Raw genomic sequence first — 25,600 nt, 5'->3', positions numbered from 1 at the left:
AAATACTCAAAGTGGCCCTCGGGCGTATTAAATGCGGTTTTCCACTCATCCCCCTGCCTGATTCGCACCAAATTATACGCCCCACGAAGGTCAATCTTAGAGAACCACTTGGCCCCCTTTATGCGAGCAAACAAATCAGTCAGCAACGGCAATGGGTATTGATATTTAACAGTGATTTTATTCAAAAGCCGATAATCAATACATGGTCTCAAAGAGCCGTCTTTTTTTGACACAAAGAAAAAACCGGCTCCTAAGGGAGATGACGATGGACGAATATGTCCCTTTTCCAAGGACTCCTTTATATATTCTCGCATAGCAGCATGTTCAGGCACAGACAGATTAAATAAACGACCCTTTGGGTATTTACTACCCGGGATTAAATCTATGGCACAATCGCACTCTCGGTGCGGAGGTAACGAACCAAGCTTGGATTCTTCAAAGACGTCACGATAGTCAGACAGGAACTCAGGAATTTCAGAGGGAATGGATGATGAAATGGAAACCACAGGTACATCCCCATGAGCCCCCTTACATCCCCAGCTCAACACAGACATAGCTCTCCAGTCGAGGACTGGGTTGTGAGATTGCAGCCAAGGCAATCCTAGCACCAAATCATCATGTAGATTATACAGCACCAGAAAGCGAATAATCTCCTGGTGATCCGGATTAATACGCATAGTTACTTGTGTCCAGTATTGTGGTTTATTATTAGCCAATGGGGTGGAGTCAATCCCCTTCAGAGGAATAGGAGTCTCCAAAGGCTCTAAATCATACCCACAGCGTTTGGCAAAGGACCAATCCATAAGACTTAAAGCGGCGCCCGAGTCGACATAGGCGTCCGTGGTAATAGATGACAAAGAGCAAATCAGGGTCACAGATAGAATAAATTTAGACGGTAAGGTGCAAATGGAAACAGATTTACCAAGCTTTTTAGTGCGCTTAGAGCATGCTGATATAACATGAGTAGAATCACCACAATAGAAACACAACCCATTTTTCCGTCTAAAATTCTGCCGCTCGCTTCGGGACAGAATTCTATCACACTGCATACTCTCTGGCGACTTCTCAGTGGACACCGCCAGATGGTGCACTGGTTTGCGCTCCCGCAAACGCCTATCGATCTGAATAGCCATTGTCATGGACTCATTCAGACCCGCAGGCACAGGGAACCCCACCATAACATCCTTAATGGCATCAGAGAGACCCTCTCTGAAAGTCGCCGCCAGGGCGCACTCATTCCACTGAGTAAGCACAGACCATTTACGGAATCTTTGGCAGTAAATTTCCGCTTCATCTTGCCCCTGAGATAGGGACATCAAAGTTTTTTCTGCCTGAAGCTCCAAATGAGGTTCGTCATAAAGCAACCCCAAGGCCAGAAAAAACGCATCCACATTGAGCAACGCAGGATCCCCTGGTGTCAATGAAAAAGCCCAGTCTTGAGGGTCGCCCCGGAGCAAGGAAATCACAATCCTGACCTGCTGTGCAGGGTCTCCGGCAGAGCGAGATTTCAGAGACAAAAATAATTTGCAATTATTTCGAAAATTCTGAAACCCGGATCTATTCCCCGAGAAAAATTCCGGCAAAGGAATTCTCGGCTCAGATACAGGTGCATGACAAACAAAATCTTGCAAATTTTGTACCTTCGTGGCGAGATTATTCAAACCTGCAGTTACACTCTGAAGATCCATTACAAACAGGTGGACACAGAGCCATTCAAGGGTTAAGAGGAGGTAAGAAGCAGCTAGACAGCAATTAAGGGCTAGGCAGCAAAACTCTGAGGGGAAAAAAAAAAAAAAATATTTCCCTTCAACACTTCTTTTTCTCCTGCTTCAGCCCAAACAATTAACACTTTGCTGGCCGGTCAAACTGTCATGATCTCAATGGCAAGAGAACATAGCATAAGCATATATAGGAACTAGCTCTTGGAAGATGGGAACTGAGCTGACCATGAACTAAACCTAACGCACAACTAGCAGTGGCCGGGTAGCATGCCTACGTTGATTCTAGATGCCCAGCCCAGCCGGAGGACTAAATAAAGCTAGCAGAGGAAAATATTAGTCCTAGCTCACCTCTAGAGAAATACCCCGAAAGGAGACAGAGGCCCCCCACATGTATTGGCGGTGAGTTGAGATGAAATAACAAACGTAGTATGAAAATAGGTTTAGCAAATTTGAGGTCCACTTACTACATAGCAGAAGACAGAAAGGACACTTTCATGGTCAGCTGAAAACCCTATCAAAAACTCCATCCAGAAATTACTTTAAAACTCTGGCATTAACTCATAACACCAGAGTGGCAATTCCCGTTCACAAGAGCTTTCCAGACACAGTAACGAAACTACAGCTGTGAACTGGAACAAAATGCAAAAACAAACATGGACAAGAGTCCAACTTATCTAGTAGTTGTCTAGGAGCAGGAACAAGCACAGAGAGGCTTCTGATAACATTGTTGACCGGCAAGCAACTAACAGAGCAGCAAGGTTATATAGCGACTCCCACATCTTGATGGGAACAGGTGAACAGAGAAGATGAAGACACCAGTTAAATTCCACCAGTAGCCACCGGGGGAGCCCAGAATCCAAATTCACAACAACCTGTGAAGTGAAAATCATTCCCGGTGACTACCTCTTGAAGCTCATCAAGAGTGTGCAAAGCAGTCAAAGCAAAAGTTGGCTACTTTGAAGAACCTAGAATATAAGACATATTTTCAGTTGTTTCACACAAGTATATAATTCCACATGTGTTAATTCATAGTTTTGATGCCTTCAGTGTGAATGTACAATTTTCATAGTCATGAAAATACAGAAAAATCTTTAAACGAAGTGTGTCCAAACTTTTGGTCCGTACTGTATGTTTCCATGTTAAAAGACTTATCCTTGTGTCGTCTGATCCTGCAAGTCCTAGTACCTTCTCCCTATACCTACCTACTTCTTAAAGGGGTACTCTAAAGTTGTCTTTTGAGCAGCTCAGAGCTATGCAGTTTCCTTACTTCCTGGTTTCTGGCATGGTGAACACTTTTCCTTAAGTGACAGCTTATACAGATGATCAGATGATACTATACAGATGATAAGGTTTTTAAATACATCAGATAGGGATTATATACATTAGTTAGGACTGCTCTATTATGGGTATACCTTGACGATTGGTGGAGCAGCTTAGTATACATTTTTTTGCAAAAAAACATATCAACTAAATACCCTGTTTTTTCCATTTTTTGACTAGCACTTGCTCATTACTGTGATTTTTTTACAACAGAGTATTTTTGACCTCATTGTGCTCTTTTGTGTCTTCAAGTTTCTTGGTGGTGTGAACATGTTCCTACAGACTTGTTCAATGTGCAAGTAGCCCATGTGTTTCTGGTTCTATAATTGTTCTCTTGTTTCTACAAGACTGGGGAGTCCACCACTCCTTTGTGGGTCATTTGCACTAAAGCTGTTCCATCTAGCAGGTCCACATGGATATTCCCTCTCTGAACCCTGCTTATACAGGTACTATACAGATGATCAGGTTTTTAAATACATCAGATAGGGATTATATACATTAGTTAGGACTGCTCTATTATGGGTATACCTTGACGATTGGTGGAGCAGCTTAGTATACATTTTTTAACTAAATACCCTGTTTTTTTCCATTTTTGACTAGCACTTTCTCATTACTGTGATTTTTTTTACAACAGAGTATTTTTGACCTCATTGTGCTCTTTTGTGTCTTCAAGTTTCTTGGTGGTGTGAACATGTTCCTACAGACTTGTTCAATGTGCAAGTAGCCCATGTGTTTCTGGTTCTATATTTGTGTATACAGCTCATCTGAAGACCTAATGTACGGTATATGTTTCCATGTTAAAAAAAACTTATCCTAGTGTTGTCTGATCCTGCAAGTCCTAGTACCTTCTCCCTATGCCTACCTACTTCTTAAAGGGGTACTCTAAAGTTGTCTTTTGAGCAGCTCAGAGCTATGCAGTTTCCTTACTTCTTGGTTTCTGGCACGGTGAACACTTTTCCTTAAGTGACAGCTCAGGCAAGTAGTAGAGCTATACTATTATTAGACCTATAAAGCTCTGCACCAGTTCTGCTGTGGAATGTGAATAAGCACACAGCTCTGGACAACGGGAGCTGTTATTAGGAGATCTGTTCTGGGAGGAGCCGATGCTGCAGGCTGGTGATTTTGCAAGATTTATAACAGCAGCTTGTTAGGAGCTGAGAGGGAGGTGAGTAGCTAATTGCTGTATAGAAATCAATGGGCTGGGATGTTAGGAGTTAACCCCTTTCCTGGAATGTAGCTACACTGCACACTCAGTCAGAGTCTTGGCTAAGCTCCATGGATACAAGCTGTACACTAGGAAAAATAAAAGCTCTCACATCAGGGGAATGACAGCAGATAGAATAAGCAAATCTTACTTATCCTCACACTACAATTAAAGCAATTTAATAACTTCAGAATACGGTACCTCTTTAACGTTTACATTTAGCAGGTTAATATGAATGGGCAGGTTTTATTTTTTGTGGAAACACATAGGGCTGGATAGAAAAAAATATATATAGCTTAATTAAGGGCTGCAATACCAGACACAGCCCACATACAAGGGTAGTGCTATTTTTTGTATATATTTGGCGGGTGGTGGGTGAAAACGCTAGCAGACACTTCTATATCTTGATAATGTGGCCCTTTTCATAAGTTTAACGTCTGATGTTGTGCTAAATAATAAACTACAGAAAATAAATAATATGGATAGCAGTTATTGATCGTATAAAACCATTCACAAGAAACAATTTCTTGGCATTAACTTTAATTATAAAAACTAATTCACTTTTCCCTTTTAACTCTTCTTTGATTTGATAAATCATTGATTTTCTTATCTAGTCTCCTCTGTAAATGAGCTTTCTTTGTTGGGTCTAGCGAGTGGTCTTTGTGGCCGCTTCCTGCGTAAAGCACGCCTTCCCGGCTGATTCTCACTCGTGCATTTGCTTTTGCTTTATCGCCACAGCCATGAACCTAAAAGACATTAACGCACATAAAATTAGCAAAATTTGTAATGGAGTCAACTTGATCAAAAGTAACATCTAGAAAACTTAATTCATCGGAAGAAACGACGATAAACTAAAAAGGAAAAATGCCCCCCCCCCCCCTCCAAAAAAAAAAAAGAAAGATAGTGACTTGGTGGTGCAGATCATTTGATCGCAAAGCTTTATGATGATGTCCTCCTCTACTCGGAGACATTTTTGGCCTATTTTTATCTTGGGAACTTTTTTCCCCACTTCAGCAATATTAATATGGTGGACAACAAGCAGATGTGATGAATTGGGTGCAATCTGCACTGCGCAGAGACCCTGGCATTGGGCTCAAGTATTAAAGAATTTTTGTGACTTAAATATTGATAGCCTATCCTAAGAAAAAGTTGATAAAAAGGCGCCATGACGCTCCTTCATTATTGTGAAGGCTTAGCGGTTCTTATAAATGAGCAGATGTTACCGATACCACAGCTGAGGTCCTTTAAAGGGAACCCGTCACCCCCCCAGTCGTTTCAAACTAAAAGAGCCACCTTGTGCAGCAGTAATGCTGCATTCTGACAAGGTGGCTCTTTTAGTTCTGGGTGCTGTAACAAGAGAAATAATCAGTTTTATAATTTGTCAGAAATACCTTTCTTCAGTCAAGGAGGCATGCATTTCCCCCCTGCTTCAGACAGCACGCTGCCATCACTCAAATCTTCTTGGCGCCGCCTCCTCAGAGCTGTTTTGAAAATAGCCAGCAACTGCGCTCTTTTCTCCTGCCTTGGGCAGGCGCAGTGAGCGCTGCCCGTCTTTCCTCATATGCAGTCTCGGTGACTGCGCCTGTGCGGCCGCCCTGCTTGTGAATCCCAGCCCCGCAATGTGAATAAATCATAAGTCACTGCTAGCGATGCGTCCGACATTGCAGTCAATGGTGGCCGTAACGGACTACGTTACACAGCGTTTATGCCGCAGTGTAACGTAGTCCGTCTAACGGATGCCACTAACGTAATGTGAACCCAGCCTTAGGGCAGTGAGAATCTGGAATTCCTTGCCTGAGGTGGTGGTGATGGCGAACTCAGTTGAGGGGTTCAAGAGAGGCCTGGAGCGTAGCAATTTTGTATCTTACAGTTACTGGGTTCTTTAGAAGGACGTAGATCTGGGGATTTATTTTGACGGAATATAGGCTGAACTGGATGGACAATTGTTTTTTTCCGGCCTTGCTAACCTATGTTACTATTTTGTCACTCCACAGAACATTTTCCACTGCTCCAGAGAGCAGACGTGGTGGTTTTATACCACTTCTGATGCTTGGCATTGTGCTTGGTAATATAAGGCTTGCATGGAACTGTTCATGATGGAAACTCAGGTCATGAAGCTTCAGGTGTACAATTATACCCAGACTCATCCATCATATCCCAGATAGAGTGATTTGTCACTCCACAGAACATGTTTCCATTGCTCCAGAGACCAGAGATGGTGGTTTTACACCACTTCTGATGCTTGGCATTGTGCTTGGTAATGTAAAGCTTGAATGGAGCTGTTCATGATGGAAACTCATGCTATGAAGCTCCCGGTGCACAGTTTTTTGCTGATGTTAATGCCACAGAAAATTTGGACTCTGCAGTTCTGAAGTGACTAGAGCATTGGTAATTTGTCTACCCTCTGCTCCTCAGCACTCAGTGACCCCGCTCTGTAATTTTACATCATCTATGATTTGCTCCACGACGCAGACGTGTTCTGAATTGTGATGAGACGATTATACCAGTTTCTCTTAATGACAATAATAATCCACTGAATGAGCCGGATATTACTCCATCACTATCAGTATATTAATCTGAAGTGTTATCATCACATTTCTTATTAAATAGACTTTTTTTTATTTAAAAAAAAAGTCCCAAAGAAAATTAATTGCTTTTCTGGGCAAAGAAAAAGGTTGGGAAGCATGATTTGCATTAAAGAATAGAGAATATAAAGAGCTATTTCAGGCCCCCACTATATATCAGAGCTAAACAGTAGATGGAGCGCTGGTAGCGGATGAAGTTTTTACAGTAATACGGGACTATCATTTTACAATTTAGCATCATTTTTTCTATCAAAATCCAGTTTACTGAATAGCCTCACAAATATCTGCTGGACTACATCCTTGACTGAGCATGAGCCCTGCTCCATTCACTGTGGAGGTAATGGAGGCATCACAGGGCTTTCAATGGAAACGTTGAAAAAAGCAGGACCACCACAAACTCCTCCTCATGGTGGCCATGCATCGAGAGGGAACTGGGTACTCAGAAAGCCCATTATGATGATTTTTGGAGGTTCCAGGGGTCTTGTGAATTCTTAATTAATATCCATCGGGGTAAACCGCTTTAAGAATAGATGGACAATCATTCTGAGTATTTGTCATACATTGATGTGACCGGTGTAGAGATCCGTAGCCTATTTTGAGGGTGCCAGGAGTTGGACCCCTGAAGATCAGATACTGATGACTGCACATCCCTTTTATTTTGTCATCATTGCATGATATTATCACACTAGCTGCCATATACACTCATGATAATGCTATCAACAAAAGAACAAACTCGTCCAAAGGAGCTGTTTCTGATGGCTAATGGATTGGGTACACTGCTTGCTGTGAGTTCTGCTGCCTCTCTGCCGAGTTATCTGTGTGTCAGGACAGCTTCCAAAATTACTATTCTGCAGCTGTCGTTTGGTCTCGCACTGATCGTAATGTGTGACAGGATCAGACAAGGCTCATTCAATCTGTCTTCGTCCCAGTGTGTTACCCAGCAATGTTCTGATCTCATAACTCCCTTTCAGATAGCATCTGGAACACACAAGCAGGCCGAAGCCTAATCTAATGGGTGCCATGATGAATGGACCTCGCCGAAGATAAGGCAGTGTTCCTCAACTTCCTCATCTCTGCCCAACAGATCCTGTTCTCAGGATCTCCTTAGTATTGCACAGGTGATGGAATTACCTCCTGGGCAATGCTAAGGAAATCCTGGAAACATGATCTGATGGTGGTTCTTGAGAACTGGAGTTGGTGAACGCAGACTTAAGGGGACATGGGCATAGATGGCTATAGCACTGCCCAATATAGAGCTCACAGGCTGCTTTATTCACACAGATTGAGGTGTTTTAATATTACTACATGTTTATGAGTTTGCTTAGAAGTAATATATGTCCTTAAATGACCTACATAGCCACTACAGTAGAAGTAATGAGGTTGACCTGTAGTAGTAGACACCACTGATTGGTCAAAAGCACCGGGAATGAAGACGCTAAGATATCTTAGAGCGCCTTTATCTTTGCCAGTTACAGTTTGGACCCCCATCATTTATAGATTGATGACCACCACCATTAGTTCTTGGAAAACCAGTTTACTCCTACTACTTTTCCTTCCACAGTCTTCAGTCAGTCATGCAGATGCCTGTGCATCAAGAAACTATGGTGAAATCAAGGCTTAGGCTATGAGAAGCCTTTGGGGAATACAATTATTGGGGTCCTTTATCCACCTCTAGGACCTGGACTTATCCCCACTGTCTCTTCTACTTTTCTCGGTTAGATAAGAAAGTTGAATAGCCATTCAGAGATGTCCGTTTTCTACAAAGTTGAGCTGTGTGAGGACTTCTCATGTAAGTAGTGACTGTCAGAGCCACAACTTAATGAGTGAGTGGCCCTACAGCAAGGTTTTCAAAGGTTCTCCAACTTTTAAACTTTCCCCAGGGAATAAACACTCACTGAAATGGTTATTGAATTTAGACAAACAAATGCAAGTACCACTTGGACCAATTAGACTTGTCTATGTAACATGCATGGACCCAGCATACTGGCAGAAGCCACAACTACATATTGATGCACGTTTATGGTGGTTGCTTGTGTTAGGGTATTTTCTAACGTACACAACGTATCTCAGGGCATAGACGTCTCTATGACAAGATGTGATGTTGCCATATGACAAGTCAATACAAAGGCAGCCCTAATATGACAATACACATTAGATGACCATCAGCTAAACCTGATGATTTTACTGGAACTGGACAATCATCTAATGTGCAGCATGGTAACCGTGAGACAGAAGTTGGAGGAAAGAAGGATCAGGCAGTTGGACTTTATCTAGTTTAATCCTTTGTTCTCCAATTAATAAGACAATTGACTTGTCTGTTGGTGACATACTTCCTTCTCCCCACTGAGAACATATACACACTCAACCTTGGCCAAAAAAGCAAGCATGCTTATGAAGGGGGATATCAGGAGGAATAGCGGTTGACCAAACGCACTTGTTCAGCCAACATCTATTTAAGATATATGGCCACTTTAAGATTGACTTCACACATCTGCAATTCAGGGTCAGTGTCCGCGATATCCAGACCACCGAGAGTCTCCTCATCCAAATGCAACAGACTCGTTATTGTCTATGAATCTGAGGAGTTCGGAACAGGAGATCTGCGCCTGTTCTGGACAACGTGGTCTACTAACAGACCGTATATTGCAGATGCATGAGGCCAGCCTTATTTAGAGAATTGTAATACAGTGGTCTACAATTCTTTAGAATGCTGGGAGTTCTAGTTCGTCAACAGCTCAAGCACTTAATATCACTACATTAAACGGATCTTATTGTGGTGACTGGCGACCAAAAAAAATCAATGTACTATCAGCAATGGAGCTGAATAAAACAGCAAAAGGAAGACATAACGCCATACTCTAGATCAGTCTGTTATGGCTGATAACAGGGCACAAGAGATAGGATTGAAATGCTCAGCTAATGTGGGTACGCTTGCTTATACCGTGTCCCTTTATACGAAGAAGGTCAGCGCCCCCGCTCCTTCACTCGTACTGTAGGATCTATCGACCTTTCTGCAGGATTATTACATCCACCACAATGATAATATCAGGAAAGAGGAACCACATTGCTATAATAACGGAATCACTGGGAAACCCAACTGAGTGCTATTGGTTTACATGTTAATGCTGTATTAGTTGGTTTCTACTAAACATGGTCTAATTAGGGATCCCAAAGGACGGCACTAGGAACAGATGCTCTTTCCAAGCCTGCAGGCATCTATACAAGTCACATGAGTTGGCATCCATCACTCATCAGGGAATGGAGGCATACCGGGACAATTAACTCCTTCTCGGCCAAGCTATGGTGCTGATCTGAGAGCTCACCAAGTGACAACTCGTGGCCATGCTTCTTATTGTTGTCCTCGATTACCACTGATTTGCCGGAATATATATCATTCCTCAGCTGGAACAATCATTCCCATAATCACAAAGATGAATTCTTGTCATTTAGACATATCACAAAACTTTTATTTTTGGATTCTCACCATACAGAGGGAAAAATAAGTATTTCATACACTGTCGATTTTGCACTTTTACCACCTACAGAGAATGCAGAGGTCTGTAATTTTTATCATAGGTACAGTTCAACTGTGAGAGACAGAATCTAAAAAAAAATCCAGAAAATCACATTGTATGATTTACACATAATTAATTTTCATTTTATTGCATGAAATAAGTATTTGATACAATAGAGAAACAGAACTTAATATTTGCACAGAAACCTTTGTTTGCAATTAGAGGTCAGACGTTTCCTGGTCTGGAGACTGGCTAGGCCTCTACAAGACCTTGAAATGCTTCTTACGGAGAATCTCTTTAGTTGATCTGGCTGCGTGTTTCAGGTCCTTGTCATGCTGGAAGACCCAGCCATGACCCATCTTCAATGCTCTTATTGAGGGAAGGAGGTTGTTGGCCAAAATCTTGCGATACATGACCCCATCCATCCTCCCTTCAATACCGTGCAGTCATCCTGTCCCCTTTGCAGAAAAGCACCAAAGTATGAGGTTTCCCCCACCACGCTTGCAACGGTGTACTTAGGCTTGTACTCCTCCTTTTTCCTCTAACAAGGAAGGTGGAGTTGGTACTAAAAAGATCTATTTTGGTCTCATCCGACCACATGGCTTTCTCCCATGCCTCCTATGGATCATCCAGATGGTCACTGGTGAACTTTAATCGGGACTGGACATGTGTTGGTGTGAGCAGGAGGACCTTGCGTGCCCTGCAGGATTTTAATCCATAACGGCGTAGTGTGCTACTAACAGTAATGTTTGAGATTGTGGTCCCAGCTCTCTTCAGGTCATTGATCAGGTCCTACAGTGTAGTTCTGGGCTAATTCCTGACCTTTGTTAGAATCCTCCTTACCCCATGAGGCGAGATCTTGCATGGAGCCCCAGACCGACGAACATTGACAGTCATATTGTGTTTCGGCCATTTTCTAATAATTGTGCCAGTAGTTGTTGCCTTCTCACCAAGCTGCTTGCCTATTGTCCTGTAGTCCATTCCAGCCTTGTGCAGGTCTACAAATTTCCCCCTGGTGTCCTTAGACAGCTCTTTGGTCTTAGCCATGGTTCAGAGGTTGGAGTGTGACTGAGTGTGTGAACAGGTGTCTTTTATACATGTAACAAGTTCAAACAAGTGCAATTAATACAGGTAATGAGTGCAGAGTAGGGGGCTTCTTAAATAAAAACTAGCAGGTCTGTAAGAGGCAGGATTCTTGCTCATTGGTAGGTGATCAAATACTTATGAATGCAATAACATGCAATTTAATTATGCAAGAATCATACAATGGGATTTTCTGTTTTTTATTCTTAGATTCTGTCTCTCACAGTTGAAGTGTACCTACGATAAAAAATTACAGACCTCTCCATTCTTTGTAGGTGGGAAAACTTGCAAAATCGGCAGTGTATCAAATACTTATTTCCCCACTGTATGTTAAGGTGTGGGTTTGGCAGAATTGATAAGAGCCTGTAGGATGGATTGTGTCTATCATATCATCTCCAGTGCCTAGTAGAGGACCTTCAGACATATCAATACAAACCTGGGTAGCTACAGACAGTCTTAGCAATGCGGAGAAAATTAACTTTGTTCGATTATTATTATTATTTGGCAAGGGCCCCAAGGACGGTCCTGGTAAGGTTTCCAGCTCCCCTATTCTAAAATCTTCTCCTCAGCCTTCAATGATGGGGCCACTGTTTTAGCATGCACTGAAATCCTTCGCTTGCCCTGTGCGATCCTGGCCCGGCGCTTGCTGTGCATGTCAATGGGAGAGTAGCACTTCTATTCATGTACACGCTTCCATTGCCCGTCAGAACGGTAAAGCAATCAATCAGCGCTGAGCGACTGTGTTACATGGGGCTTAGTGACGAGAGCTGGAATACTACATTCTCTCTACACAAAACCTTGTAAGCTCCTTACTCCAGCTCTACATACTCAGCAGAATGCCGGCCGTCGGTGGACATACAGGCATTTCTTGCATGTGCACAGATTAGTAAAATTGTGCTTTGTAAGCTAAATACTCCATATCTTAATAGGAGGCTCAATGCTGCAGATTCTCTCGTTCTACAGAGAAAAAAACAACATCATACAAAGCATAGATAGAAGACATGTTGGCCCGTTCTAAATTAGACCCATAATATTAGAGCCGAGGCACTAAAACTTGTGAAGAAAGGTAACATGAAAGGCATACATAGCAACAATGGCCATCCATGGAGGGGGCTCATCACAATGTTGCCTAAGACCATGGCTATCAATAAACATCTAAACATCCTCCAAGAGGAACTTCTCCCAACCATCCAGGAGCAATGTGGTGATGGGCAATGCTGGAGACCAAGTTACAAGGCAAAAGTGATAACTAAGTGGCTCCAAGCATTGAAGTTTTGGGTACATAAGCAGGAACCTCCAGTACAGACCAAAAGTTTGGACACACCTTCTCATTTAAAGATTTTTCTGTATTTTCATGACTATGAAAATTGTACATTCACACTGAAGGCATCAAAACTATGAATTAACACATGTGGAATTATATACTTAACAAAAAAGTGTGAAACAACTGAAATTATGTCTTATATTCTAGGTTCTTCAAAGTAGCCACCTTTTGCTTTGATGACTGCTTTGCACACTCTTGGCAGAATGGTCTTCCAACAATCTTGAAGGAGTTCCCAGAGATGCATAGCATTTGTTGGCCCTTTTGCCTTCACTCTGCGGTGCAGCTCACCCCAAACCATCTCTATTGGGTTCAGGTCTGGTGACTGTGGAGGCCACGTCATCTGGCGTAGCACCCCATCACTCTCCTTCTTGGTCAAATAGCCCTTACACAGACTGGAGGTGTGTTTGGGGTCATTGTCCTGTTGAAAAATAAATGATGGTCCAACTAAACGCAAACCGGATGGAACAGCATGCCGCTGCAAGATGCTGTGGTAGCCATGCTGGTTCAGTATGCCTTCAATTTTGAATAAATCCCCAACAGTGTCACCAGTAAAGCACCCCCACACCATCACACCTCCTCCTCCATGCTTCACGGTGGGAACCAGGCATGTAGAGTCCAACCGTTCACCTTTTCTGCGTCGCACAAAGACACGGTGGTTGGAACCAAAGATCTCAAATTTGGACTCATCAGACCAAAGCACAGATTTCCACTGGTCTAATGTCCATTCCTTGTGTTCTTTAGCCCAAACAAGTCTCTTCTGCTTGTTGCCTGTCCTTAGCAGTGGTTTCCTAGCAGCTATTTTACCATGAAGTCCTGCTGCACAAAGTCTCCTCTTAACAGTTGTTGTAGAGATGTGTCTGCTGCTAGAACTCTGTGTGGCATTGACCTGGTCTCTAATCCGAGCTGCTGTTAACCTGCGATTTCTGAGGCTGGTGACTCGGATAAACTTATCCTCAGAAGCAGAGGTGATTCTTGGTCTTCCTTTCCTGGGGCAGTTCTCATGTGAGCCAGTTTCTTTGTAGCGCTTGATGGTTTTTGCCACTGCACTTGAGGACACTTTCAAAGTTTTCCCAATTTTTCGGACTGACTGACCTTCATTTCTTAAAGTAATGATGGCCACTCATTTTTCTTTACTTAGCTGCTTTTTTCTTGCCATAATACAAATTCTAACAGTCTATTCAGTAGGACTATCAACTGTGTATCCACCAGACTTCTGCTCAACACAACTGATGGTCCCAACCCCATTTATAAGGCAAAAAATCTCACTTATTGAACCTGACAGGGCACACCTGTGAAGTGAAAACCATTCACGGTGACTACCTCTTGAAGCTCATCAAGAGAATTCCAAGAGTGTGCAAAGCAGTGATCAAAGCAAAAGGTGCTGCTTTGAAGAACCTAGAATATAAGACATAATTTTAGTTGTTTCACACTTTTTTGTATATACAGTGCCTACAAGTAGTATTCAACCCCCTGCAGATTTAGCAGGTTTACACATTTGGAATTAACTTGGCATTGTGACATTTGGACTGTAGATCAGCCTGGAAGTGTGAAATGCACTGCAGCAAAAAAGAATGTTATTTCTTTGTTTATTTTTTTTTTAAATTGTGAAAAGTCTTTTCAGAGGGTCATTTATTATTCAACCCCTCAACCCACCAGAATTCTGTTTGGTTCCCCTAAAGTATTAAGAAGTAGTTCAGGCACAAAGAACAATGAGCTTCACATGTTTGGATTAATTATCTCTTTTTCCAGCCTTTTCTGACTATTTAAGACCCTCCCCAAACTTGTGAACAGCACTCAAACATGGTCAACATGGGAAAGACAAAGGAGCATTCCAAGGCCATCAGAGACAAGATCGTGGAGGGTCACAAGGCTGGCAAGGGGTACAAAACCCTTCCCAAGGAGTTGGGCCTACCTGTCTGTTGGGAGCATCATCCGGAAGTGGAAGGCTTATGGAACTACTGTTAGCCTTCCACGGCCTGGACAGCCTTTGAAAGTTTCCTCCCGTGCCGAGGCCAGGCTTGTCCGAAGAGTCAAGGCTAACCCAAGGACAACAAGGAAGGAGCTCCGGGAAGATCTCATGGCAGTGGGGACATTGGTTTCAGTCAATACCATAAGTAACGTACTCCACCGCAATGGTCTCCGTTCCACACGAGCCCGTAAGGTACCTTTACTTTCAAAGCGTCATGTCAAGGCTCGTCTACAGTTTGCTCATGATCACTTGGAGGACTCTGAGACTGACTGGTTCAAGGTTCTCTGGTCTGATGAGACCAAGATCGAGATCTTTGGTGCCAACCACACACGTGACGTTTGGAGACTGGATGGCACTGCATACGACCCCAAGAATACCATCCCTACAGTCAAGCATGGTGGTGGCAGCATCATGCTGTGGGGCTGTTTCTCAGCCAAGGGGCCTGGCAGTGTCCTAGTCAGTCTCCTGACCTTAACCCAATTGAAAACTTGTGGAAGGAGCTCAAGATTAAAGTCCACATGAGACACCCAAAGAACCTAGATAGCTTGGAGAAGATCTGCATGGAGGAGTGGGCCAAGATAACTCCAGAGACCTGTGCCGGCCTGATCAGGTCTTATAAAAGACGATTATTAGCTTTAATTGCAAACAAAGGTTATTCCACAAAATATTAAACCTAGGGGTTGAATAATAATTGACCCACACTTTTATGTTTAAAATTTATAAAAATTTAACTGAGCAACAAAACTTTTTGGTTTGTAAAATTTATGCATCTGTTAATAAATCCTGCTCTTGTTTGAAGTTTGAAGGCTCTAACTTATTTGCATCTTATTAAACCTGCTAAATCTGCAGGGGGTTAAATACTACTTTTAGGCACTGTAGTTCCACATGCGTTAATTCATAGTTTTGATGCCTTCAGTGTGAATGAACAATTTTCATAGTCATGAAAATACAGAAAAATCTTTAAATAAGAAGGTGTGTCCAAAATTTTGGTCTGTACTGTACACAATCCTCAAAACTGTGATAAACGTCAACCCAATAAGAAAGAATATGTTGTTATCAGCCAGGATTTGGGCCAGAAGCCGATATCCAGCTGTTAGGGCAAAGGGCAGAAGTCTGGAAAATAAGGGTTAAGATTGTGAAAATGGAGTCCGCATAAAGTTGAAGTATGTCAATAAAAATATAAAAATGTACCAAATGCTTATAATTGTACTTCAAGAAGCCCTCGCACTTTTATATTCATTATATGTGTGTATGTGCATGTAATGTAGCGTGAGTGTATTACTACAGTCACCTCCCGCTGCTCTCTCCGGTGTCTGGCGCTGTTCTGCTCCTCTTCTCAGTGCGATTAGTCGGCTCACTCTATTAGTAACTAGTCCAGAAGTCTGTGTTACAATGAAAGGCTAAGGGCCCTCGTTCTGGCACTCCATAGGCTTACATTTTAAGTCACTTCTGGGTCCTGTATAGTGAAGTGTGACCTGGAGAGTCTGCAGAGCGTAGCATAACCCAGAAAGTCTGCAGAGCGTAGCATGACCTAGAGAGTCTGCAGAGCGTAGCATGACCTAGAGAGTCTGCAGAGCGTAGCATGACCAAGAGAGTCTGCAGAACGTAGCATGACCTAGAGTCTGCAGAGCGTAGCATGACCTAGAGTCTGCAGAGCGTAGCATGACCTAGAGAGTCTGCAGAGCGTAGCATGACCTAGAGTCTGCAGAGCGTAGCATGACCTAGAGAGTCTGCAGAGCATAGCATGACCTAGAGAGTCTGCAGAGCATAGCATGACCTAGAGAGTCTGCAGAGCGTAGCATGACCTAGAGAGTCTGCAGAGCGTAGCATGACCCAGAGTCTGCAGAGCGTAGCATGACCCAGAGTCTGCAGAGCGTAGCATGACCTAGAGAGTCTGCAGAGCGTAGCATGACCTAGAGAGTCTGCAGAGCGTAGCATGACCAAGAGAGTCTGCAGAACGTAGCATGACCTAGAGTCTGCAGAGCGTAGCATGACCCAGAGTCTGCAGAGCGTAGCATGACCTAGAGAGTCTGCAGAGCATAGCATGACCTAGAGAGTCTGCAGAGCGTAGCATGACCTAGAGAGTCTGCAGAGCGTAGCATGACCTAGAGAGTCTGCAGAGCGTAGCATGACCTAGAGAGTCTGCAGAGCGTAGCATGACCCAGAGTCTGCAGAGCGTAGCATGACCCAGAGTCTGCAGAGCGTAGCATGACCTAGAGAGTCTGCAGAGCATAGCATGACCTAGAGAGTCTGCAGAGCGTAGCATGACCCAGAGTCTGCAGAGCGTAGCATGACCCAGAGTCTGCAGAGAATAGCATGACCCAGAGAGTCTGCAGCCCATAGCCAATAATGAGTGCAGCCTTTAGCCATTACTGAGTCCAGCCATAGCCATTAATGAGTGCAGCCAATAGCCATTAATGAGTGCAGCCCATAGCCATTAAGGAGTGCAGCCCATAGCCATTAAGGAGTGCAGCCCATAGCTATTAAGGAGTGCAGCCCATAGCCATTAATGAGTGCAGCCCATAGCCATTAATGAGTGCAGCCCATAGCCATTAATGAGTGCAGCCCATAGCCATTAATGAGTGCAGCCCATAGCCATTAATGAGTGCAGCCCATAGCCATTAATGAGTGCAGCCATAGCCATTAATGAGTGCAGCCCATAGTCATTAATGAGTGTGACCCATGGCCATTAATGAGTGCAGCCCATAGCCATTAATGAGTGCGGCCCATAGTCATTCATGAGTGCGGCCTATAGCCATTAATGAGTGCAGCCCATAGTCATTAATGAGTGCGGCCATAGCCATTAATGAGTGCAGCCCATAGTCATTAATGAGTGCAGCCCATAGCCATTAATGAGGGCGGCCCATAGTCATTAATGAGTGCGGCCCACAGCCATTAATGAGTGCAGCCATAGCCATTAATGAGTGCAGCCCATAGTCATTAATGAGTGCAGCCCATAGTCATTAATGAGTGCAGCCCATAGCCATTAATGAGTGCAGCCCATAGTCATTAATGAGTGCGGCCCACAGCCATTAATGAGTGTGGCCCATAGCCATTAATGAGTGCAGCCCATAGTCATTAATGAGTGCAGCCCATAGTCATTAATGAGTGCAGCCCATAGCCATTAATGAGTGCAGCCCATAGCCATTAATGAGTGCGGCCCATAGTCCTTAATGAGTGCAGCCCATAGCCATTAATGAGCGTGGCCCATAGCCATTAATGAGTGCAGCCCATAGTCATTAATGAGTGCAGCCCATAGTCATTAATGAGTGCAGCCCATAGCCATTAATGAGTGCAGCCCTTTGGTCCATAAGACGCTCTATTGTACATGAATACAGGACACGGGTTATTTTAGATTTCACACCTGCTAAGTAAATGATTACTTGTAGGGAAAACCCTGTAAGATAACTGCGGAAGCTTTATTGACCAAGAATGATGTAAACTCTTAAACAGTTAAATTGTTAGTGGTGTCTGAGAACATCAGCAAGATCTATTCCACAGGCCCCCATTAGGCCCCTAACGGATGGCTCTATGGTTAGTGTACTGCAGGAGGGCTGCACATATATAACACTGATTACCTCTGGGATATGGTGACTGAGGCAGTAGCGCTTATTGCAGTGTATGCAGAAATCTCCCACTGTTACAACGCTGGACTTGCATTTCACAAAACCACAAGTGTTGTCAGCTTGTACTGCAGCTGCAATCAGCGCATCGAAGTTGTCCGCGCCCGAGTTCTCTGCATCCGGTCTTAGATCATTTTTACCTGTAAGACAAAAAAGGAAGTGTATACAAAGAGAAAAAGGAAATGATAATAGAAAGCTAACAACGAGAGGACCACTGCCAAGGGAGAACCAGTAGGTCATCCTCACTGCCCCATATCTGGCCTTATGAAGCTTCTGCTTCACCATTTAAAGAGGTTCTTCACTACTGGACTAACTTTCCTTAATGCTAAGGTCCCCTCATTTCGAACAAAAAAAACAAAACACATATTCACCTCCCGGGACTGGTGTCGTCCCATTGATGGTAACATTGTGTCTCCTGGTGCTCATGTGCATTGTTATGCTATGTGAGCGCTGCAGCCCATCAGTGGCCAGTGACTGCCTGCAGCTTTCACAGTTTTGCTAGAGGACGTTCTGTCTGATGGAACTCTGTAGACCATGACTGGAGCAGTGAGGACTGGGAGATCCAGGGCCAACATTGCTGGAACAGTTTTTGGGAAATGAGTAGATGTTATATTTTATATGAGGGAGTAGAGCTGTCATGGAGGGCTTGTTCTGTGCTGAAAACTCCTAAAGGATACTTAACCTGGGGATACATAGGATGAAAACATAAAACTACCAAAAGCTGTCCCTATTGGATATGCGTCAGTGATGACCGGCCCCTTTTATTAGCTGAGCGGGATTTCAGGCTATTACCAAAAATTAGAGCTCAGCAGTGACGGGATTGGTGAAGATGAGCATTACTTTTTTCATTTTTTAGTGTGAGCTCTTTAAAAAAATATTTTTATTTCCTGGAAATCCTTTTATCTGAACCCCAGGGGTCACATGGTATAAGGGTGGGCATTATCCAAGGATAGTCTGCTTTTTGTTACCTTTTTTATCCAGATAGGTTTGTGTATCAGTGAAATAGCCTATCTGGATAAGGCCGGCCCCACTAAATGAGCACTTTACTAAACCCATAGACTCCCTTTTAGGTGACGGAAGATACAGTGAAATTGCCCATTTCTATATTAGCAGGATGAAAGTCCCTTACTTTTGGAATCCATTTTCTTCTTTTCCGTCACCTCTTTCTTCCTTTTTTCTGCAAGGTTTACTTTCTCCCGCTGAATCCTTTCCGTGTGTAAGATCTTCAGGTCGGCATTGCCAGAGGAGACACTACGGATGACCTCTGTCTGCTTTACTCTTTGTTCCACTGTCGGCGATTGTAAATGTTCCTGAATGTTGAGGCCATTTGTTCTCCGAGATTCGGGAGCAGCTGAAATTGCTTTGGTTTTGGTGACGGAAATACATCTATTCCGGCCGTCTCCGCTGCTTACATGCTGCAGCCCGTGTTCTTCAGCGATCTGGTGGACCAGTAATCGATCATGAGAAGTTAGCGCTGAAGGGAACGTTAACTGAGTCTTATTAATATCTTCCATAAACTCTAGAATGGTCTTACTTAGGCTGTCCTCGTTAGAAGTTCCCTCAGATTGCAGATCTAAGTTCATATTCTTCTTCTTCCCAGTGGTGTCATACATTTTTGCCTTGCCATTCCCTTTGGGATGACTCTCGGCAGGGCTACTGGATTTTTGGTTCCCCGTTTTTGGAGTGGCAGGCTTCTTAGACTTAGGTGCACATCCCAATTTAACATTTGCTTCTACCTTAGAGGAACTTTCACCGTCATGGGAATACTTCTCCGGGATGATATCATCAAGGTACTCAAAGGCAGTCCGGACTTCTCCATGTTCAGTGAAGTAAGTCACCAAGTCCTTGAGAAACTGGTTGTTCTGGACAGTGTGAGAATCACAAATGACAGCCACGTGACGGCGGGCGCGGGTAACGGCTACATTTATTCTTCTTTCTTCAGCCAAAAATCCTACGTCACCTGAATAGAAGAAAAATCACTTGTAAAATGAAAAGTGGAAGAATAGGATTGTCCACCCAAATACGAAAAAAATCCTGAAAGCAGCTTGTGCGTTTATAAAGTAAGATAAAGTCACCTATCTTTTGCCATTCCAGATCTGATGCTTCCCAAGCCTCTCTTTGCACTTACACAGTTGGCCACAAGCCATTGAGTCATATGATCATACGACCGCTGCAGACAATCAGTGTAGGATCGACAGTGTGAGTATGACTTCTTTTTCATTTACACTTGTTTTCAGATTATTTTATGGCTGAACAACTCCTAAAAAAGTTCTACCTGTTATTCAAAATGCTAATTTACTGTGTGAATAACAAAAACCAACCGGCAGGTACGAGTCAGATCCGATTTACACGTCAGTATTTTATCAGACGTGAACCCCTTCTAAGGTTTATTCACATGTTCAGTATTTGTAAGCCAAAACCAGGAGAGGAACAATCAGAGAAAAGTATAATAGAAACACGTCACCACTTCTGGATTTATCACTCCTGGTTTTGTCTTACAAATACCACTACTTTTTTATTGTTCTAATGATTCTAAAATAAAAAAAAAATGAATTAACACTGTTAAAGGAGTTATATCAGATTAGAAGAAAAAAAGGATTTATTTTTCCTGGAATCATGGTCATTCTGATTTATAAGCTAGTATTTAAACTCAGCCCCATCTAGGCTAGGAGTTCACAGTACGCGGCACCTGACACATGGCTACAGTTCGCTAGGAGTAGCTGCCACATCGCATTATAATAGAAGTGAATGGGTCCCCACTGTGACCCCAGGGGTACTGTGCCCGAGACAAGCAAGTCGCAAAAGGTCAGACTGTGCCGGCGGCACCCTTGCAAGCCCATTTATGTGCATTACACAGCAATGTAGCAGCGACAGCTAGCAAACTTTGGCCACGCGACAGGAGTAGTGGCCAAAATCGCAGTGTAGCCCCAAACTTTATAAGACAATTTGCAAAGTGGCTTAATTTTTATATTAAATATCTAGAATCAATTAAAAAAATACAGATTCCAACTCATGGAAATCTGATCCATGGGACAGAACGTTGATCGGATGAGTCTAGAAGTTTGTACACTACCAAAGTCCACTGATCGGCTGAGAAAAGACCACACAATGGGACGATACTTCCCACCATACATTCTCCATGAGAGCATCGTTCTGTGTTTTGCTCCATTCTTGAAAATGCTCCAGATAATGATGAGGATATTTGCTGGACTGGAGTAAGACTGTCCCATATAAGACCAGCTTTGGCCAATTACTGACCTTTGGCGTTGGACCTGACAAAGGATAATATAACGGCTTCTTTCTCTCGTCCTTGAAAGCCATCCACAGATTTAATTTCTAGATCTGGATATCTCTGCCGGAGACACTGTCTGAGCAAATCCACCTGTAAACAAGACATGGGAATAGAATATGTCAATCCATACAAGAAATAGAAAAAAGGAACCATCCTGGCTCTACAGTAGTCACACATTCATTTCCCATGTTAGTAAGGTCCGATCTGACACATGGGAATACACGGGACATAAAGGTGCTGGCACTACAAGGGCACCGATGGATAATCCTGCTCACCTGGAGATTGTACGGTGCTATAACCGCAATATCGTGGGCTTTCACACCAGCGCTGATCAGAGCCTGAACGTGTAACTCCACCAGACGCACCTCACCTGGCAGGAACAAAAGCAACAATGAGAAGATCTGCAAGCAAAGGAGACATCAGACGGCATGAACTCAGCTACATGTAGCGGAGAGAAAGGGCTAAAACAACTCACTGATATCATGTACGTGCAAAATGTTTTCAAGGAGAAATTCTCATTTCCTGAAAAATGTCATTTAATTAGAGCACAAAACACCGGTGGATCGCCGGAGCGAATATCAATGTTTCATCAGGAGAGTGTACGTTACACCTCATTATATTTTATTTATAAGAGGCGCAGTTACTGGACCCCATACAGTTTATGGAAATAGGAATTCTCTACTATAATGTCCTGCCTGTGCCGACTATAACCGCAGGAGCGCTCTGACAAGGCAGAAACGCGTCTAGAGACATCTCTAATGCCTGTCCATCAGATTTCAGGCGGTGGTCTGCCGATGGGCTCCATGGTGCAGACTGCCATAAAACAGCCAGAACAGAGCTTGAAATCTGAATTACTCTCACAGCTTAGTGGAGCATTTCACATATTTGTGTTGTATCAGAAAACTGCTGTTTCTGCTATTCCTTAAAAAATAGGAGCTTATGTGCAGCACCCGGGGGTGGCCATCAGGGTACGGAGCTGCGGTGCTCTGCTCCACACACCGGCTACACCCAGCCGCCGGCAGAGGTGGGAACAGGCAATTAGTAGGGTGCCAATACCCTATTACTGACCCATCTAAGGATAACAAATAAAGGTGCCCTCGTAGTGGTAGAACATGATAAAATGAAATATATGAAATATGAATACCATTACTGGGAGATACTTAGCACATAATTTGGCCAATTCATGCATGCCCAGCAGCCAATGACAAGGCGATCTCCGGTTTACTGGGAACCTACGTGTCTAGTGTGAATACCTTGAACAACTTTGTTAGTTATGTATAGAGATGGCTGCTCTTAGTTCGCACCTGTACTCAACAGTTTTCTGATTTGCTCTGACCGAGCACTCCACCCTCCAGCATGTGGTGGTTTTAAAGGGAATCTGTCAACTCATTTTGGCCCTATAAACTGTGGCCACCGCCTTCAGGGGCTTATCTACAGCATTCTGTAATGCTGTAGATAAGCCCCCCAATATAACCTGAAAGATAAGAAAAACAGGTTATATTATATTACACCCAGGTGCGGTCCGGTCCGATGGGTGTCGCAGGTCCAGCGCCTCCCATCTTTATACAATGTTGTCATAGCGTAAAGCACTGCAGAGCTTTAACACTACAGAGTGCATCTTTATTTGTTTGTTACCTATGGAGGTGGCTACTCCTAGTTCACCCCTGTATTCTGATTTGGAAGTGCCAGTCAGTCTTTTCTTATCTATCTCAGGATAAGGTCCCAATAGAAAAGTGCTGGACTTCCCCTGTAACTAGCGATGAGCGAACGTGCTCAGATAAGTTGTCATCGGAGTATGCTTGGGTGCTAACCGAGTATCTTCGGCATGCCCAAAAAATATTTCCGAGTCCCCGGAGCTGCATGTCTCACGGCTGTTCGACAGCCGCAACGCTTGCAGGGATAGCATAACAAACAGGAAATCCCTGCATGTGTTGCGTCTGTTGAACATCCACAAGATATGGAGGTGCAGGAACATGGATATATTTTTCGAAGACGCTCTGTTAGCACACGAGCATGCTGAGATATCACCTTATCCGGACATGTTCCCTCATCACTACCTGTAACGGATTCTCTCTGAGCCCAATTAGCTTTTACACATTGAATGCAGTTGTAGTTTTGAATTAAGTTTATTTTACCATCTAATGTACTGAGAAATAAGAAAAAAAACTACCTGTAACTTCTTTATTTTTGCATTGATGGAGCTGTGTGAGGGTTTTATGCATGCCGAGCTGTAGATTTAATTGGAATCATATTGGGGTACAGTACATGTGTTTTCATATCTTTTTATTGATTTTTTTTTTATAAAAAAGGTAATTCTGTTCTTTACTGCTTTACCACATTTACAGTAGAGGTTAAATAATTTTAGATTTTCATAGATCAGACTTTGCCAAATCGGCGATACCAAATATGCTTATTTGGTGGTTTTAATGTTTTTAAACTTTTTTTTTTTTTTTTAACTTTCCCTATTTTTTAGTCCCCAAAAAGGAGACTTGAACCTCAGATCATTTGATTAAAATTAAATTTAATGATCTCCTACGAAGCCCAGTCAAATAATCGTTAAGCCAGGAGGCTTGTCTAACTTAAAGAGGACCTGTCACCAGGTGAAAAATTTCCAGTATTTGCTCTTGTTTTATCCCTCTTGCACCCCTCATTTTTTTTTTTTAAATGCGCCATATGGTTCCAAAAATAGGGATTTTTGTGTACTCACCGTAAAATCCTTTTCTCCGAGCCACTCATTGGGGGACACAGGACCGTGGGTGTATGCTGCTGCCACTAGGAGGCTGACACTAAGTAAATACAAAAAGGGTTAGCTCCTCCTCTGCAGTATACACCGCCAATTGGCTCCGGATAATACCAGTTCGTAGCAAAAGCAGTAGGAGATTAACAAGGTTTAACTGTAGGAACACCATGTCAGAGACTAAAACACTTATCATAGACAACAAGCCAAAACAGGGATGGGTGCTGTGTCGCCCCAATGAGTGGCTCAGAGAAAAGGATTTTACAGTGAGTACACAAAAATCCCTATTTCTCCATCGCCACATTGGGGGACACAGGACCGTGGGACGTCCAAAAGCAGTCCCTCGACGGGAAATAACCCAACAGTGTAAACTTATGGCACCTGCTGTCTACAGGTGCGCTACCGCAGCCTGCAGAATACGCCTACCCAGGCTTGCATCTGAAGATGCCTGAGTATGGACATTGTAATGCTTTGAAAAGGTGTGCAGGCTAGACCAGGTCGCAGCTTTGCAAACCTGCTCTGCAGATGCTTGATTCCAAATGGCCCAGGAAGCACCCACCGACCGAGTGGAGTGTGCCCTGAGACTCATAGGGATAGGCTTGCCTCTGACGCGGTAAGCCTCTTGAATAGTCGACCGAATCCATCTGGTGATTGTTGACTTAGAACTGGCCAGTCCCTTCCGGTGTCCCGCCGGGAGCACGAACAGAGCATCCATCTGTCGAAAAGGTGCCGTCCTAGACACGTACTTCCTAAGAGCTCTGACAAGATCCAGGGAGTGAAGAGCCTTAACCACGCGGTGCGCTGGAGCAGGACAAAATGACGGGAGTACGGTATCCTCGTTGAGGTGGAAGGAAGACAACACCTTTGGGAGGAAAGTAGGGGACGGTCTGAGGACTACCTTGTCCCGGTGGAACGTAAGGAAGGGCGTCCAACGGGAAAGAACAGCCAACTCCGAGACTCGTCTGATCGAGGTAACAGCGACGAGAAAGGCCACCTTCCATGAAAGGAGAGGTAGGGAGATGTCCAGCAACGGCTCGAAGGGAAATTCCTGCAGGACTCCTAGGACCAGATTAAGGTCCCAAGCCTCTAGAGGGAGGCACCACATGAGAGACTCCCTGAAAGAACGTTCTGACCTGAGGTTTGGAAGCAATTTTTTGTTGAAAAAGGACTGACAAGGCATAGACCTGCCCTTTAAGGGAACTCGGCGAAAGCCCCAAGTCCAGACCA

The 25,600-nt window shown here is 43.6% G+C and overlaps 1 protein-coding gene across 1 annotated transcript in view; it reads right to left on the bottom strand.

Annotated features, from left to right (window-relative positions):
- Positions 1-4,697: 4,697 nt before the first annotated feature.
- IGHMBP2 (immunoglobulin mu DNA binding protein 2) overlaps positions 4,698-25,600 on the bottom strand; it is a 66,145-nt gene continuing 45,242 nt past the window's right edge. The window contains exons 11-15 of the mRNA XM_077288012.1: positions 21,912-22,006; positions 21,603-21,726; positions 19,474-20,304; positions 18,300-18,484; positions 4,698-4,991 (exon numbers count right to left, since the gene is read on the bottom strand). Coding sequence (XP_077144127.1) covers positions 4,803-4,991; positions 18,300-18,484; positions 19,474-20,304; positions 21,603-21,726; positions 21,912-22,006 — 1,424 coding nt within the window. The 3' untranslated portion in view covers positions 4,698-4,802. The remainder of the gene's footprint in view (positions 4,992-18,299; positions 18,485-19,473; positions 20,305-21,602; positions 21,727-21,911; positions 22,007-25,600) is intronic.

This window comes from Ranitomeya variabilis, chromosome 2 (assembly GCF_051348905.1).
Source record: "Ranitomeya variabilis isolate aRanVar5 chromosome 2, aRanVar5.hap1, whole genome shotgun sequence".
NCBI classification, from domain to species: domain Eukaryota; kingdom Metazoa; phylum Chordata; class Amphibia; order Anura; family Dendrobatidae; genus Ranitomeya; species Ranitomeya variabilis.
This window is presented reverse-complemented; position numbering and strand designations above follow the sequence as displayed.